This window comes from Neofelis nebulosa, chromosome 2, assembly GCF_028018385.1.
Source record: "Neofelis nebulosa isolate mNeoNeb1 chromosome 2, mNeoNeb1.pri, whole genome shotgun sequence".
In the NCBI taxonomy this organism is placed as follows: domain Eukaryota; kingdom Metazoa; phylum Chordata; class Mammalia; order Carnivora; family Felidae; genus Neofelis; species Neofelis nebulosa.
Window position 1 is genome coordinate 117,827,056 of NC_080783.1, and position 17,540 is coordinate 117,844,595.

Below are 17,540 nucleotides of genomic sequence, written 5' to 3' on the forward strand. Positions count from 1 at the left end.
TGTTCCTGTGGTTTGGGTTTTCCGTGGGATTAGCCACTGGCATCCTCACCTAGACTTTCCTGAACACCTACACGGTGCGGGGCATAATACTAAGGGATAGAGATCCAAAAAGCTCGGAAGCTTCATGGTCCCAGCTTTAGAAGTTTATAGCCTCGTTGAGAAGAGGGGGTCTAATATTAAAGTAATTGTGCCAGTTCCACAAAGCACACCCCGTACCGGTTCATAGTTCCTGGTCCCTCCAAAAGCTGTGATGCCACAAGGCAACATAGGCTGAGTCACAAACAGTGAGACTGGCAAGGTTTGGTTTGTGGGCTGGCTGTGTTCACATGTTGGGACTCCTGGGTGGGAGGGGAAACGAAATCGCTGTCACCAGTTCTCTCATTTTCCATTTCCCAGGGTGAGATAAATAAGGTTAAGAAGTAAAAAGTATCTGTCTCCCATGCCTACTGTCTATTCCAAACCCGAGGGAAGCGTTACTGCCTGGCAACCACAAAGGATAGAAGAAAAAGGAAGAAAAATAAAGGACAGAAAGTCCAGAATTGTGTTCTTTGGATAGTGACACGATGCCTCCAGGGGGCAGCACCAGGGCAGAGAAATAGGCTGAGATGGCTGGGTCCTTTCCTTGGTCTGGGGCTCCCCGGAGTTCCCCACCATCACTCCTCCCATTCCTTCCAATTTTATTTTTAGCTGCCAGTGGGAGGGGGCAGGATGGGAGGGAAAGTAAAGAAAACAGAAAAGGAGAGGGACAGAGGCACAGAGGACTTCTCACACGGAGAACAACCAGGCATGGGACTCCCCGACATCCTTCACCTGCTCTTGCCCGTGATGTTCCTGACAGGTGAGGGAGGTTAACTTCTTGGTTTCCGGTGGAAGTGGAAGGTGTATGGGCTGTTTGGCATTGGGACCTTTGGAGCTGACATCTTTGGGGGTTAGGGTGAGAGGTTAACACATTCTGCATTTTGTGTGTGTATGTGTATGTGGTGGCGGGGGGCGGGGGCATTCCTTCTTAGGCCCACACATTATGACTGCTTCGGTATTGAGACTGGCAGGGCCTTGTGTCAGCTCTGGGTCCAGTTGGCTAAAATATTTAAGCCCTGCAAGAGTAAGTGGTCCCAAAAGAAATATGATGTGACCTTCCACGTGGCTAATCTGATTCCTATTATCCTCCTGCCAACCTCCTTCTACCCGTGGTGGTCTCTGGAGCCTGAGGCATAAATGTGTGGTCAGAACTCTTGGTTTATCTAACCAGTGAGTTAGTTGCTGGTCATATGGCTCTGCCAGTTTCCTGGATGCAAAAAAACAAAAAAACAACACCTCACATAGAAAACACCTTTCTGAAAAGGAGGATGGTTTGAGACAGAGCTTACAGCCATGGGTGGTGGGGGTGATAGGGGTGGCCTGAGGGGGTTGCTTGAAAGGAAAGAGCAAGACCTAGTCAGGGAAGGACCATGGGAGGGACTGTAGGCCTGGAATTTTTCCTCACCAGTGCCCTGTAATCTTTGTTTCCTAAAATACCACCTCTGATTTCTTTAAATTTCTTTTATTTTATTTTTAAGTAAACTCTGAGCCCAATGGGAGGCTTGAACTCACGACCCTGAGATCAAGAGTAGCATGCTCTATTGACTGAGCCAGTCAGGCACCCCATTCTAGCTCTGATTTTAAAGGGATTGGGGTTGCAGGGAAGAATCAGCCAGGATATGAGTCAGGGGAGGGTCTTTAGAGTGGGCTGAAATTTAAGAAATACAGGTATGCAGGGGGCAGTTGGTGGGGGGGTGAGTTAGAAAAGAAGCGGGTTGTGGGAAACTTTGGGGTGACGGGTCTCTTGGTGAGGGTGGATGGCAAACCATACGTGTGGGCAGTGGAGTAGCCCCACCCAGTTAATTACCACTGAGGTTTTCAGAACTGGAATCAAGCAGAGACCTAGACGCTGGAGAAAGAGAGTGAGAGTGTGGCAACGACACTGGGAGTCAGAAAGAGACAAAAAGAGGAGAAACCTAGCCATGCAGTACTCCCTAGCCTCCTCTTGTCCTCCCTGAAGTCCTGGGTTTGGGGAGAATCTGGAAGGCATAGTTGTTCTGGGCTTCAGAAAGGCCCTCTCCCTCTTTGACTCTTACAGCTTGTGGGGGAGGAAGCGTAGGGGGAATGATGTGGAAAAGAGGAACTTGACCCTTCCAGACATGTCTGTGAATGAGATTTCAGAGGTGGGAATGGAAATACGGCTGTGCACCAGCATGGCAGAGGGCCACAGGTTAGACATCTGGACCCAAATACTGGAAGGAGACCATCCTTGCTTGGAGTTCTGAGTACATGATGTTGACAGAGGCCAGGACAACTTCTGAGTAAGAAACAGGGATATAGACTGAGATATAAGTATTCCCTTTGCGCTTCTTTCTGGTTGTGCCTCTCTGGGCATTCATTAACCACTCTGACTGCTTCCTGCTGCCACCCCCCCCCCCAGGTCTATGCTCCCCCTTTAACCTGGATGTACACCGCCCACGCCTGTTCTCAGGGCCACCCGAGGCTGAATTTGGATACAGTGTCTTGCAACATGTTGGGGGTGGACGTCGATGGTGAGGAAGAAATCAGAGGGCCGTGGGTTTGGGACTGTGGTAGAGCTCTTAAAGGGGAGGCAAGGCAGATGGCAAGGCCACTGTTAGAAGTGGCTGGGGATCCAGGCTTGCTACACCCATGCATTTTCCCTCCAGCCTGTCTCAAAGGTCATGTTCACACAATGCTGATACTCATGTCCTCCTCCCAGGATGCTGGTGGGTGCACCCTGGGATGGGCCTTCAGGCGACAGAAGGGGGGACGTTTATCGCTGCCCCATAGGGGGCTCCCACAGTGCCCCATGTGCCAAGGGCCACTTGGGTAAGAAGATGCCTCGCTCTTCTACTCCTACCCCCTAACCTGCTACACTAGTAGCTTTGACCCCTTATACCTCACTTTACCCCCATATCCCACACACTCCCTATCTTTGACTTGATCCTGATCTCATCCTCTCTCCTAATCACCCTAAACCCAAGCACCCCATGTGTGACCCCATGGTCTCATTCTCTTCCACCCCCTTCCAACCAGGTGACTATCCACTGGGAAATTCATCTCATCCTGCTATGAATATGCACCTCGGAATGTCTCTACTAGAGACAGACAATGATGGGGGATTCATGGTGAGCTAACGAAAGGGTGGTGGTGGGGTCTCTGAAGGATTTGGCAGAGAAAAGAGCAGTATGGTAAGGGGACCTAGTCTATCTGGAGGGGTCAAGAGGTTTAAAACCCTAGAAAGCAAGGAGGGGAATCCCAGGGAGTGGTTTCAGCGCCTCCTTTGACTAGGAGTGTGTGCTGAGAGAGCACTCCCAAGCCTGGGAGTAATATTTCTCCCAACTCTCCCCAGGCTTGTGCCCCTCTCTGGTCTCGTGCTTGTGGCTCCTCTGTCTTCAGCTCTGGAATATGTGCCCATGTGGATGCTTCGTTCCGGCCCCAGGGAAGCCTGGCACCCACTGCACAACGTGAGCCAGAAGAAAGGCCCGAAGGACTCAGTCCCCAGAACTGGGTGCAGGGTGGGAAAAAGATGGGTCAACACGGTTTGATGCTGGACAGGGGGCCTGCATCGCTTTCCTCGTTGCTACCTAATGTGCTTAAAGCTCCATGTTTCCTAATAGATTAGAATTCAGGGGGCGTCTGGGTGGCTCAGTCGGTTGGGCGTCCAACTTCGGCTCAGGTCATGATCTCACAGCCAGTGGGTTCGAGCCCCGTGTCGGGCTCTGTGCTGACAGCCCACAGCCTGGAGCCTTGCTTCGGATTCTGCGTCTCCCTCTCTGTCTCCCCCTTCCCTGCTCACACTCTGTGTCTCTCTCTCTCTTAAAAATACACATTGAAAAAAAAATTAAAAAAAAAAAAAAAGAGTTCAGACTCTTTGCCAGGGCATCAAGACTCCATGAACTGATCTAACCAACGTCAAAAAAACCCTCTCACTATACCCTCCACACCCTATGCCTTTGCCAGAGCATTTCCCTCCTTATTCTATTTGTCATCTATTTTTATACCTCCGTGTCCTTTTAAAGTGTTCTCCAGGCAAATGCTCTCCTCTCCTCAGACATCTTTCTATTGCTTACGTCTTTGATTCCCCACAATCAGAACTGACCTCTTCTTCTCCCAAAGCATAGAGTGGTGCTCTGTTTCTACTTAGCACTTAATTCCCCTCCGTCTCTCCCTCCCCCTCTTTCTTCTCCTTCTCCTTCTCCCTTTCCTCTCCTCCTCCCTCCTCTCCCTCCTTCTTTTTCTACTTCTTCTTCTTCTTTTAGTAAGTTGTATGTATGCCCGTGCCCTCTTTTATTCATTTCTGCATTTACCCAGGGCCTGGTATACTACCTTCCTTGCATGTTCAGAAGCGCCAAATAATTGTTTGAATGGAACGTGCCCTCCTGTGACTTCTTCCCTTGTTGCCTGCGTGCCCAATATCCTTCTACCCCTCTGTTCCCCATCAGCATACCCCTCTTCCTAGGCTGTCCCACCTACATGGATGTTGTCATCGTCTTAGATGGCTCCAACAGTATCTACCCCTGGTCTGAAGTTCAGACTTTCCTACGAAGACTGGTAGGGAGACTGTTTATTGACCCGGAGCAGATACAGGTAAGAGAAGGCAATGTGGATGGGCTTGGACAGGGAGAGATGGGGAGAGAAGGAGGTAAATGTAGGTAGTGTCTTCAGTAGTATCCAAATGCCCATCTCCCTGCCCCCACATACTATCTTTTCCCTCAGCACACACATTCCATGTGAGTGCACGCTTTATTCTCAGGTGGGACTGGTACAGTATGGGGAGAGCCCTGTGCACGAGTGGTCCCTGGGAGATTTCCGAACCAAGGAGGAAGTGGTGAGGGCAGCCAGGAACCTGAGTCGGCGAGAGGGACGAGAAACAAAGACCGCCCAAGCAATCCTGGTGGCCTGGTGAGGCATTGGGAAGGGGAGCCTGGGAGGCCAAAGTGGGGAGGGCCTAGAAAGGTTAGGGGAGGGTTTGGAGTCCACTGTGTCCATCCCAAAATGTCTTGGATGCTTTTCTTTGTGTGCAGTTTTGGGGAAGGCTAAGCTGGCCGTCACTGCATACCCTTCTCGTCACTCTCTTCAAAGTGTACGTCTGTGTCTTTCCACATCCCTGATTTATGTTATTTATCTCCGTAGACAGAACTCTCTCTATCCCTGCCCTCCCGCTTTGATCTTGGCCCTCAGACTCTCCACCACTTATGTCCTTGTTCACTTGCCAAATATGATTCAGAACTCATCTCTGGGAAGACTTCCCTGTCCTGACCACTCTCCTTTATTCCACATTCTCTGGATATTTGTCCTCTCCCAAATGTAACTTTTGCTGAATGAATCTATGAACGAATGGCATTCATACTTATTTGCATTGAGGATATGCTGCTGCCCATGCTCTATGACATTCAAACATTTTAGCCCTTCCTGTGTGCCAGTCTCCACTGTCAGGGAGGTGGACTAAAAGGCAAGATGCCTGACCTCAGTGAACTGCTGACAGTGGTGTGTGTGTGTGTGTGTGTGTGTGTGTGTGTGTGTCTGCATACACGTGATCACACCTCACTCTTTTCTCTCTCTTCTCAGCACAGAAGGATTCAGTCCATCCCGCGGGGGCCGGCCAGAGGCGGCCAGGCTGCTGGTTGTTGTCACTGATGGAGAGTCACATGATGGAGAGGAACTTCCTGCAGCCCTAAAGGCTTGTGAGGCTGGGAGAGTGACCCGCTATGGGATTGCGGTGAGAATCTACTCCAGATCTGGAAGGATGGAGGGGGGATGGTGACCCCGAGGACGGGGAACTTGAAGAAGATAGGCATTAATGACTCCCCAAAGACCAGCCTCTTCTTTTCCCTTCTTTCACTCTAGTCGGCTGTGTTGTGTACCAGCTGTAACACCTCACTCTCCACAGCTAACTGACCCCACCTTGCTCTCCTGACCCCAGGTCCTTGGCCACTACCTCCGGAGACAGCGAGACCCCAGCTCTTTCCTGCGGGAAATCAGAACTATTGCCAGTGATCCAGATGAGAGATTCTTCTTCAACGTCACAGATGAAGCTGTACTGACGGACATTGTGGACGCGCTGGGAGACCGGATTTTTGGGCTTGAGGGTAATGACTTCCCTGAAGAAATGGGGGACAGGGTAGGGAGGAGTTCTGGGTGTAGGCAGGGTTCTAGAGTGAGTTCAGTGAGTCAAGGAAATGTCTTTCCTGATATTGCCTTGATATTTTCTCATGCTCAAGGGTCCCGTGGAGAAAACGAAAGCTCTTTTGGGCTGGAAATGTCTCAGATTGGTTTCTCTACTCATCGGCTGAAGGTTGGACAGACTCTGACCCCTCTCAACATCTGACTCCTCTCCACCTCAGACTCAGGCAACTTCAACCCCGCCCAGAGCTCTTCTAGATTCTTCCTTTAACCAATGTCCATACCGACCTTCCCATGCCTTCCAACTGCCCCCAGCATAGTCTTAGTGACCCTCTCACTCCTGGAGTTTTTACTCTTTATTTCCTGTTGTCTTTTCAAGCGACCCCATCTGTTTCTGCCATACAGGATGGGATTCTCTTTGGAATGGTGGGGGCCTATGACTGGGGGGGCTCTGTGTTATGGCTTGAGGAAGGTCACCGCCTTTTCCCCCCACGGACGGCCCTGGAAGATGAGTTCCCCCCTGCTTTGCAGAACCATGCAGCCTACTTAGGTAAGTAGCAGAGGGTTGCAGGGAATTAGGGGGTGAGGAGGAACTGTTTCCCCAGTGGGGGGTATGAGAGCAGTTTCTCACCAATCTGCTACTTTCTTTGGGACCTCGTCCTGTGCCTTTAGGGACCCCTCCTACTCTGACCCCATCTTTTTTCCCTTTCACCCGATTCCCTGTCCACTTCTAGGTTACTCTGTTTCCTCCATGCTTTTGCGGGGTGGACGCCGCCTCTTTCTCTCAGGGGCTCCTCGGTTTAGACATAGAGGAAAGGTCATCGCCTTCCAGCTTAAGAGAGATGGGGCTGTGAGGGTTGCCCAGAGCCTCCAGGGGGAGCAGGTAGGGCATCCAAGAGCGGGTGGGACGCTTGGATCCTGAGGGGCCTTCAGGCTGTGGGGGAGGAATGGGAAGGACCAAGAGAGGATCCTGAAAAATCTTTGCTGAGTTCTGGTTGGCGGAGTCTGTCAGGGGTGTGAGAACCACGCTGGTAGGCTGGCCGATGCTTCTCACTTGTCCACAATCACCTTCCTTTTTCCCTGGGGTCACCACTCCCCGCCACTCCCCAGATTGGCTCCTACTTTGGCAGTGAGCTCTGTCCATTGGATACGGACGGGGATGGAACAACCAATGTCTTACTTGTGGCTGCCCCCATGTTCCTGGGACCCCAGAACAAGGAGACGGGCCGTGTTTATGTGTATCTGGTTGGCCAGGTGAGACTTGCTGGGGTCTGTGGTGGGGGCGGTGGAGGGAAGGAGGGAGGGAAGGCACGTCTGTTCACGGGCTGGCTGAGAGGTTGGGGCCACCAGATCAGCGTCTTCTGTCTTCTCCCATCCACCAGCAGTCCTTGCTGACACTCCAGGGAACACTTCAGCCAGAACCGCCCCAGGATGCTCGGTTTGGCTTTGCCATGGGTGCCCTTCCTGATCTGAACCAAGATGGTTTTGCTGATGTGGCTGTGGGGGCGCCCCTGGAGGACGGGCACCATGGAGCACTGTACCTGTATCATGGCGCCCAGAGTGGGATCAGGCCCCGTCCCGCCCAGGTCAGGAGCGTGCAGAGAAAGCAGGGGCATGGGTGGGAGGAAGGAGAAGGGGGGTGTGCTCCTTGTTCGTCGTTGTTTCCCTGGCCTTGAGACCCAAACTGGACAAGTGCTTTTTTATCAGTAGTCAAAAAGGTGAGGTGGTAGGGTAGGGTACAGGTTGCCGTACTAGGGACTCCTAAGTACAGACTAGTGTCTCTTATTCCTTCTTATTCTCTTACCCCTTGTTGTGTGCCGGGTGGGTGGCCGGGGTCACCAGGTGTGAGAGTCCCTGCTCAGTCTCCCCTCTCTTCCTCTCAGAGGATTGCTGCTATCTCCATGCCACAGGCCCTCAGCTACTTCGGCCGGAGTGTGGATGGCCGGCTGGATCTGGATGGAGATGACCTGGTAGATGTGGCTGTGGGTGCCCAAGGGGCAGCCGTTTTGCTTAGGTGAGCAGTCCTAGCTCAGGAGGCTATGGACAGCATAACCTAACTGATAAAAGCAAAGGCTTGTGGGGGTGCCTGGGTGGCTCGGTCGGTTAAGCAACCGACTTTGGCTCAGGTCGTGATCTCACGGTTCGTGAGTTTGAGCCCCGCATCGGGCTCTGTGCTGACAGCTCGGAGCCTGGAGCCTGTTTCCGATTCTGTGTCTCCCTCTCTCTCTGCCCCTCCCCCGTTCATGTTCTGTCTCTCTCTGTCCCAAAAATAAATAAAAAACGTTGAAAAAAAAATTAAAAAAAAATCTTAAACGGGAATAATAACAGAATCTACCTCATAGGTTTGTTGTGAAAGTTAAATGCAATAATCATGAAAGATCTTAACACAGTGCCTAGCACATGGCAAGTGCTTATTCAGTGTTAGCTATTATCTTTCTGCCTGAAGGTTCCGGCGGGGAGGTGACACGTGTACATCTAGCCTCTCATTCTTTCCTTTGACCTCTGGGAGGCAAGCACTGGGGATCACCTTTCTCCAAGGGCTTTCCTCTTACTGCTAGAATTTCTTGATCCCAGCTCCCGGCCCATTGTCCACCTGGCCCCTTCCCTGGAGGTGACCCCTCCGGCCATCAGTGTGGTTCAGAGGGACTGCAGCCGGCGAGGCCAGGAGGCAGCCTGCCTGTCTGCAGCCCTTTGCTTCCGAGTGACCTCTCGCACCCCTGGCCACTGGGATCGCCGATTCTGTGAGTGACCGGAGCGTCCTAAGTAACCCTTAAGCCCACCTGCCTTGGTCCCTGGACCCCTCTCCACCCTCGCTCCTGCCTGCCCCATCCAGATTTGCGGTTCACAGCGTCACTGGACGAGTGGACCACAGGGGCTCGTGCTGTGTTTGACGGCTCAGGCCAGAGGCTGTCCCCTCGGAGGCTCCGGCTCAGTGTTGGGAACGTCACTTGTGAGCAGCTGCGCTTCCACGTGCTGGTGAGGACGGGCAGGAAGACAGGACAGACTCTGCAAATATTTTACCATGTTCGGTATTAAAGTGGATTGAACTCTTTGGAAAAAATGGCATAACATTAAGTACCAAGATTTCAAATTCCCAAATTAGAAACAAGATTTTTAAGTCAGGAGGAAATTTAGTAAAAATTCAAGGATAAAAGGAAAGGTTAATAGAAAAACAAAAACAAAAATATTGTAAAAAATAGGATTTCCCCCGCTACCCCAAGGTAGGTTAAAAAAAGAAAAATGCGACCAACCCCCTCCCCGCTCCCAGTATTTCTCTTAGAAAAGTCACCCAACCCTGAATACAGGGTCTCACACACAAAGACAAATAGCTTGATTTGCAGATCAGCCTCTGGGATCTTATACTGGCCCCAGTTAGAGGAAGGAAGGAAGGAAGGAAGGAAGGAAGGAAGGAAGGAAGGAAGGGGACAGAGAGAGAGAAAGAAAGAAAAAGAAGAAAGAAAGAAAGAAAGAAAGAAAGAAAGAAAGAAAGAAAGAAGAGAGAAATTATGTAGTTAGAGATCCATAAATACTGGTATCCAAACGAATGAAAACATCCTGGCTTTGGTATGGCTACGGAAATCTGGAAACTGTTCAAGAGGACATTGGCTTTGGGAGAGAGGGAGTCAGGTGGTGGGGAAGGCAACACAAAGGCTCTAAGCAGAGGTAAAGTAAATAATTGGGATGCATCCATAGCAAACACCGTGTATAATACTGAGGCAGGTGCCTCAAACAAAATACACATATAGGTTCTTGATCCGAATAACACAAGTGCAGGTTCTTGATCAGATTAACGCACATACAGGTTCTTGTTAAGAGTTGTCTAGCTGTCTAGTTGTCTAGTTGTCTCCGTGTCGGGGCCTGGGAGTGAGGGGCAGGCTGGCTGGAGGAGGAATTTCTGCCGGGTCTGGCAAGAAAGCCAGAGCTGAAGCTGGGGCAGTGAGGAAGTTCAGACTCTGGAGGCAGGCTGATCTGGGTTTGAAGCCTCACTCTGCCGGTCACCACTCGTGAACTCTGGCAGGTCACATAACCTGCACCCCGCAGGTTCCCTGCTTACCCGAAAAGAGGAGATACTAATAATAACTACAGTGTGGGAGTTGTATTGGAATTAAAGGTAATAGTGCTGATAAAACCTCAGGACAGTACCCAGCACATAGAAGGTGTTCGGTAATTGATCACGGTAATAATCACGTTCTTACGGGGGCCTGGGCTGTACCCCTAACTCCTGGCTCCCCATAATCCTTGATTCTGATTTTCCTTAGGATACCTCAGATTACCTCCGGCCAGTGGCCTTGACTGTGACCTTTGCATTGGACAACACCACGAAGCCAGGACCTGTGCTGGATGAGGGCTCACCCACCTCTATACGAAAGCTGGTCAGCGATGCCAAGCCCTGCCCTGCCCCTGGGTCCCAGTACTGCCCTTCTCAGTGAATTCAAGAGACACGGAGGGCCGAGACCTAATATCACAGCCAAATCTGACCTGGGCACCCACTCTTTTCTTTTCCCTTTCCCCCTAATTCTGTGCTTTTCTGCTTGCCTTCCTATCAGGCCTCAGCCCCTTCTCTCCCCTCTAGGTTCCCTTCTCTAAGGATTGTGGCCCTGACAATGAATGTGTCACAGATCTGGTGCTTCGTGCTGATATGGACATCAGAGGCTCCAGGTGGGATGGATGTGAACTGGCCAAACCAGGGTGACCTGAGACAGACCAGAAGGAGCTTGAAGGGAGCTGGAGAGTTGTTTCTTGCCCAGAAGAGTAGAAGTGATGCCTTTGGCAGCTTTTCAACTCCTGGGCTCTCCCTTATCCACCCCTCCTAGGAAGGACCCTTTCGTGGTTCGAGGAGGTCGGCAGAAAGTGCTAGTATCAGCAACTCTGGAGAACAGGAAGGAAAATGCCTACAACGCTAGCCTGAACCTGAGCTTCTCTAGAAACCTCCACCTGGCCAGTTTCACACCTCAGGTACCTGGGGGAGGAGATTTGGGAGGAGTCGGGGAAGGAGGGGGAGGAAGATTGGGGTATTGGCCTAGGCTGCAGAAGGCTCTGGAGAAAGGCTCGGTGTTGAGAGGCTGTGGGCAGGAGACACTTGACGGCTTCAGCTCCAGCCCCCGCCACATTCCTCTACCCTCAGAGGGACAGCCCCGTGAAGGTGGAATGCACAGCCCCTTCCCCTCATGTCCGGCTCTGCAGTGTGGGGCACCCTGTCTTTCAGGCTGCAGCCAAGGTGAGTAGGGGCCCAGGATGAGAAAGGGGTTCTGAGAGAACAGGGGCTGGAACCTGCGGGTCCTGGGAGTTTAGGGAAGGAGGCCCACGAGGCCTCCTGTTCTTCTGTGCTGGCCCCATCAAGAGGACTATGCCCTGACCCCAAACCACCTGCCTCCAGGTGACCTTTCTGCTGGAGTTCGAGTTTAGTTGCTCTTTCCTCCTGAGCCAGGTCCTCGTGAGGCTGACTGCCACCAGGTGGGAACAAGGGGAGCTTCCTCCCAGCCTCTCCTGTGGAGTCTTGCGGGGGGAGGGGGTTGGTGGAAACAGCGGTGACTCGTCTCCTCCAGAGTGGGGTGTCTTAGAGTGGGCTGGGACGTGAGCCTCTCCCCCAACCCTACAGCAATAGCCTGGAGAGAAACGGGACCCTTCAAGATAACACAGCCCAGACCTCAGCCTACATTCATTACGAGCCCCGCCTCCTATTCTCCAGGTATGGCTCAGCTCCCCACTAGGACCCCGTCCATTCTGACCCCAGACCCCTACTCTGTGTTTTCTCCATTTCCTTCCATGTGTTTCGGTGTTTTCCCCAAATGCAAACCCTTGGGGCTGCTCCATCTTTTTGCCCTGAATCCCACTCAAGTTGAACCTTTTGAGCATCTTACTTTCCTAGGTATAGGGCTTGGCTCTAGGCCCTAGGGATTGGAGCTGGGGCGAAGGGTAGGGGGTGCAACCATAAAGTTTGTACCAGGTCTACGTCACATTCCATTTCTGTCTTCTTTATGTACCCCCATCCCTTTATCCACGTGCTGGCCCTGCCTTCCCTGAATCCATGTCTGTGTGCTGATCATGTGCCCCTGTGTCTGTGTCATGGCTGTGACCCTGTGCTTCCTGACTCGGTGTCCACGCAGTGAGTCCACTCTGAACCGCTATGAGGTTCACCCATATGGGCCCCTCCCAGTGGGTCCTGAATTCAAAACCACTCTTAGGGTGAGAAGCTGGAGGGGCCTTGGCATGAGCAGGGGGAGGGGGAGGAGTGCTGGGCAAAGGAGGGAAGAGTCTCTCTTCGATTTCCAGTGGCATCTAGGGTGAAGAGGAACAGATGAGGAAAGGTCTTCTGTGTCCCACCTCTTCCCACTTCCAATCCTCCTCTTAGGTTCAGAACCTTGGCTGCTATGTGGTCAGTGGCCTCATCATCTCAGCCCTCCTTCCAGCTGTGGCCCATGGGGGCAATTACTTCCTGTCATTGTCTCAGTTCATCACCAACAATGTGAGTCCAGGCTAAGGGTGCATGGAACCCTGCCACCTTGATCTGGTGAACTTACCCAGCTCCTTCTCTGTTGGGGTCACTGCCATCAGGGCTCCTCTCTCTGGGAGGCCTTTCTTTTCCACATGTGCCTTCTTTGGGGGAGAAAGAGAGGGATTGCCCAGGGAAGAACCACGGAGCGTGGGTAGCATGCTCCTGGTCACCCTGGAGTGGCTGGCCTCTCACCATGAAGAGGGTGGCTCAAGTTGCATCTCCCTCTAGGCAAGTTGCACAGTACAGAACCTGACCGAGCCCCCAGGACCCCTTGTGCACCCCGAGGAGTTTCATCACACAAACAGACTGGTATGGCTCACAAGAAGGTGAAGAAGGTGTCCAGAATGGGAATGCAGTGGGGAGCAGTAGTGTTTGGAGCCTTGGGACGGGGGCAGAGCCTGGAGTGGGGAGCAAGGGATTTTTCCATCCCAAGATTCTGATCTGTCTCTCTCTTCTGGAAGAATGGGAGCAACACTCGGTGTCAAGTCGTGAGGTGCCATCTTGGGCGGCTGGCAAAGGGGACTGAGGTCTCTGTTGGACTACTGAGGCTGGTTCACAATGAGTTTTTCCGGAGGGTAAATCTTTTCTTCTATTTTCCTCTTCCCCTACGGTCTGGAACTTCAGCATAGGTTTTGGAATTGACTCATGTTCAAGTTCCAAATTTGCCTCCTACTAGCTTGTTGGACCTTGAGCAAGTGATTTAATCTCCCTGATTCTTACTCTTTCTCTCTAAAATGGGGAAGATAATACCTACTTCATGAGGTTGTAAGGAATAAATGAATAATGAGATGGACTCATTAAAGCTAGTTATTCTCCTTGTATTTTCCTGTTTATCATCCCTTAGTGCCCTATCAATAATCAACATTTATAGGATACCTAAATTCAATCAACTAATAATCCACCATGTGCCTACTATATAAAAGGACCTGTATTTGGCAGACACTGAGGAGAATATCCCCAACATTTGTCACCATGCCTTACTCATTATAGCGACTTAATACATTTCTGTTAAATGCATGAATAAACAGTTGATTATTACATGCCTGAGATGTATTGGCGGGTAATGGAAGGCAAGATCATATAGCCGAAAGGGATCTAGGTTATGAAAGTTCTCTAAAGCTGGGGAGATGAAGTTGAACTTAATATGATAGACAGTCAGGAGTCAGTGTGAGTTTCTGAGCATGGAAATGGCACCTTAATTATAACAGCTATGTGGTACTAAGGGCTATCTACTTTGAATAGCACACGGCATATTTTATAGGAAAGTTATGTTGGAGACACCATCTTTCCCTAAGTCTGATTCTCTCTTTCTTGCTCTTTGGTATCCTTTTTTCATTCATTTACTTATTTTTTTTCAATAAAGATTTATTGAGAAACCAGTATGTACTTAGCACGGTGCTAGGCACTAGGCACTGGAGACATCTAAATTTATAGGACACACACACAAAATAAATCAATAAATTTATAAGACACTGCTCTTGACCTTGAGGCTATTATAGTCCAGTGGTGAAAGAGAAGCAAAGAGAATATTATGACCTAATCCAGGCTGATAGGGGATAGGAGGAAACACCTCCCTAATTCCAAGAGGGGTTGACATCTAAACTTCAACCTAAAGGAAGGCTAGGGAGGGCCAAAGGAAGGGGAGTTAACTAATATTGGGTAGAGCCAACACCATATAGGAAGGACCAGAGGCTTTCCATCTGTTACCCTTCCTCTCTCTCTCCATTGGTCTCCAACCTTTTCTTCTGGTCTGGAAGGCACCGGAAGTTGTACCTACTGGCCTCATCTCTGCCATTGGGGTTCCAAGAGCCACACCACCTGATGATGGCTCACTTTGTCTTCCCATCCACTTGCACCACAGGCCAAATTCAAGTCCCTGACGGTGGTCAGCACCTTTGAGCTGGGAGCTAAGGAGGGCAGTGTCCTACAGCTGCCTGAAGCCTCTCGTTGGAGTGAGGTGGGACTGGAGCCCGAGCCCGAGAGCTGTGCAAAGAGTGAGGGTGGGGTTGGCAGAAGGGCGTGGGGGGAGGGGGGACTTTTTCATAACTGAGACCATCCTCATTAAGCAGCAGCTGAAGTGTCACAAGTGATCGATCAGGAGGCGGGGGTCCCACTGCCTTTATTCCTGCCTCAGTTTCTTTCTTTTTATTCTTTCATTTCGAGGCTTTGCTATCATGTGGGTGAGCCTAGCTGGGAGAAAGAGCACAAGTGTGAAACAAGTCTCCTTCCCCTACAGAGCCTGCTGGAGGTGATTCAGACCCGCCCTGTCCTCATCTCCCTGTGGCTTCTCATTGGCAGTGTCCTGGGAGGGCTGCTCTTGCTTGCTCTCCTTGTCTTCTGCCTTTGGAAGGTAGGCACTGCCTCAGTGGGAGTAGGGGGCGTGATGCCCACGAGTTGAGGGCTCCCTGATTATAGCAGGGAGAACTGGGTTTGTGATGGGCCGCTAAGCGGGCTGTGGGTGTCCTGCCGGGAGCTCTTTCACTATACTCCACAAATGTTGGTTGAATTAAGCTAAGCCAAATAAAATAAATCAGAATCTCATTTTTGGAAGCAAAACAAAAGCGAAGACTTCAGATATGTCTGAGGGCTGTTGGCAAGGTGTCCAGGCAGGACATTTGGCGATGACTCTTATCTCTTCCTCTACAGCTTGGCTTCTTTGCCCGTAAGAAAATCCCTGAGGAAGAAAAAAGAGAAGAGAAATTGGAGCAATGAATGTAGAATAAAGCCCTAGAAAGTCCTCCTTGGCGGCTTCTCCAAAAGACTTGCATAGGAGCTGAGGTTTGGGGGCTCGGACAAGAAGCTTCTAGACTGTCTCCCCAGACCTGCAGCCTGACTTGACTTTTGAGTCATGAGGATGCTGCTGGCAAGAGATGAGGCCTTACCTCAGACCAGAGGGGCTGACACCAAAACCAGGAACACTCTCACCCTGTGCTTCCCTCACCATCCCGGTTCCACGGCCAACACCGGGGCCTTGGTTTGGGGCCCCATTTCCCTTATCCCAGGAATCAAGAATTTTTCGCCTATGGACCCTGACTCCTTTCAGATTCCCCCTATATCCTGCCTCAAAATTGGAGAAGATGGGGGCCATTTTCCTCCATTCCCCTGCCTCTCACCTTCCTGCCTGCTCCCCACTCCACAGGAGGGAGCCAATGTTGGCTTCAAAAAGTAAAGTCAACATCTGCTGCTTTCCTGTGGAGTCGGGTGATTCAGAGCGCCGGATGGGGAGAGTCAACAGGAAAAAAGGAGGGAGGAGGAAAAGCCACAAGAGACATTCTGTACAATTCCAAGGAACAGAGAAGCCTTTAGACGGGCAACTGCCGTCCCCCTGAAACCTGAGACTTTGTGGTGTGCTGGCCCGCCCTCAGGTGCCTGGGAAACTGAGCTGCCCCAGTCCTGCTGGGCCAGCGTTTCCCAACTCGCAGCCTTCCCTGGGAGCAAAGCCAGGGCCGGGTGCCCCCAGGTGGCTAGTCCTGGAATAGCAGAAAATGGTCCTGTTGTCTCCATCATGGCCAGTGGAGAGCTGGGTCCCTAGGCAGTGTTTTCTCCTCTCTCGGACCTCACACACTCTTGAGCCCTCGTTGCGGCCTCCTTTTGGAAACCAGAGAGAAGGGAGAGGATTTCTTCTTGATGGAGGGAATCCCTTTCACCAGCTTTGGGATGCAGCCACTCCGTGGGGTCCAAACGAGTCAGGCCTGCATTAACCAAGAAGCCCAAGTGGGTGGCAGGAGGTCTCTGGGGAGCAAGCCCTTACTTGCTCAGCACTGGTTATGTAGCACAAATAGCCACATGTTTCTGGGGCAACTGCAGTCATTCCTGTAGGGCTTCTCTGGTGGAATCAGTTTGCCAGCCCTTGCCTGATATCTACCGGAAATTCCCAATTTCCATCTCTGGGCCACCCCACCATTTTTGTGGTCATGGCCAGTAGAGATAAGATTCTCACCAACTACTGGGTGACTTATATTTCTTTGTAATCAAAGAAATTGTTACTGGTCTCCAAGGTGCAGCTCTGACAGCCATTTGAAGAATCAGCACCCATTGAGAGCTGAGAAGAGAGGAGACCTGATTGGGCAGTTGACAAGCAGCCACAGAACTTGTCCTCCAGGGCTGTTCTCGAGGCCTGGCCTCAATGTTTATTTTGGCATGTTTCCGGCCTTTTGCACAGGGCATTGTCTCTGTTTCCCAGCAGGGTGAAGAGTATATCAGATGGTCAGAACAAATAAAGTTCAGTGTCAAATGACTTCTGGTTCTCTTTGAGTTCCCTAGGATATGGACTGCTCAGGAATGGTGAGAGGTAGATTCTTGGACCACCCGAGACCTTATACAGTTGAGTTCCTGGAAGGCAAAGTTATGACATACTTGAAATATTTTCTGTGACTCTCCCACTGGAGATGCATTCTAGCCTCCTGCAATCCTCACCTTACATATGTGATTATAGAGTATAAAATGTGTAGGTTGGTAGGCACATAGGCCTAGATTGAAACCCTGGGTCTGCCATTATTAGCTGTGTGGCCTCAAGCCAGTCGTAACTACTCCGAGGCTCAGATAACAGTAAGATAACAGTACAGTGGTCGAGAATGAAGACAGACTTGGCTTTAAATCTCAGCTATACCAGGGGCGCCTGGGTGGCGCAGTCGGTTAAGCGTCCGACTTCAGCCAGGTCACGATCTTGCAGTCCGTGAGTTCGAGCCCCGCGTCAGGCTCTGGGCTGATGGCTCGGAGCCTGGAGCCTGTTTCCGATTCTGTGTCTCCCTCTCTCTCTGCCCCTCCCCCGTTCATGCTCTGTCTCTCTCTGTCCCAAAAAATAAATAAAAAACGTTGAAAAAAAAATTAAAAAAAAAAATCTCAGCTATACCACTTAAAAGCTGTTTGACCTTGGACA

General features: G+C 51.1%; 1 protein-coding gene across 5 annotated transcripts; it reads left to right on the forward strand.

The window, feature by feature from the left end:
• Positions 1 to 107: 107 nt before the first annotated feature.
• Positions 108 to 16,898, forward strand: ITGA10 (integrin subunit alpha 10). 5 transcript variants are annotated; one of them, XM_058695190.1, is made up of 30 exons: positions 490 to 838; positions 2,459 to 2,570; positions 2,759 to 2,868; positions 3,076 to 3,167; positions 3,392 to 3,506; positions 4,502 to 4,629; positions 4,796 to 4,944; positions 5,611 to 5,761; positions 5,966 to 6,131; positions 6,264 to 6,337; positions 6,571 to 6,715; positions 6,900 to 7,048; positions 7,276 to 7,419; positions 7,551 to 7,751; positions 8,049 to 8,179; positions 8,740 to 8,906; positions 8,999 to 9,141; positions 10,425 to 10,538; positions 10,739 to 10,824; positions 10,980 to 11,121; positions 11,291 to 11,383; positions 11,543 to 11,619; positions 11,765 to 11,854; positions 12,273 to 12,351; positions 12,518 to 12,631; positions 12,890 to 12,970; positions 13,123 to 13,236; positions 14,523 to 14,618; positions 14,898 to 15,011; positions 15,308 to 16,898. In XM_058695190.1, exons 1-30 carry the CDS (start codon positions 709 to 711, stop codon positions 15,371 to 15,373), a joined length of 3,573 nt encoding a protein of 1,190 aa, XP_058551173.1. In that variant the 5' UTR covers positions 490 to 708; the 3' UTR covers positions 15,374 to 16,898. The 5 variants fall into 5 exon arrangements, 4 of the variants coding, with proteins under 4 accessions (XP_058551173.1, XP_058551166.1, XP_058551190.1 ...); XM_058695183.1 differs by having other exon boundaries at positions 492 to 838; positions 7,548 to 7,751; XM_058695199.1 differs by lacking the exon at positions 490 to 838 and having other exon boundaries at positions 2,497 to 2,570; positions 2,706 to 2,868; positions 7,548 to 7,751.
• Positions 16,899 to 17,540: the final 642 nt, after the last annotated feature.

Excerpts from the sequence above, each read along its gene's own strand:
- ITGA10 (XM_058695183.1), top strand. The coding sequence starts at position 709 with ATGGGAGGGAAAGTAAAGAAAACAGAAAAGGAGAGGGACAGAGGCACA. Across the intron at positions 7,420-7,547 it reads ATGTGTATCTGGTTGGCCAG|CAGTCCTTGCTGACACTCCA; the intron begins GTGAGACTTGCT and ends CCCATCCACCAG. Across the intron at positions 8,907-8,998 it reads CCACTGGGATCGCCGATTCT|ATTTGCGGTTCACAGCGTCA; the intron begins GTGAGTGACCGG and ends TGCCCCATCCAG.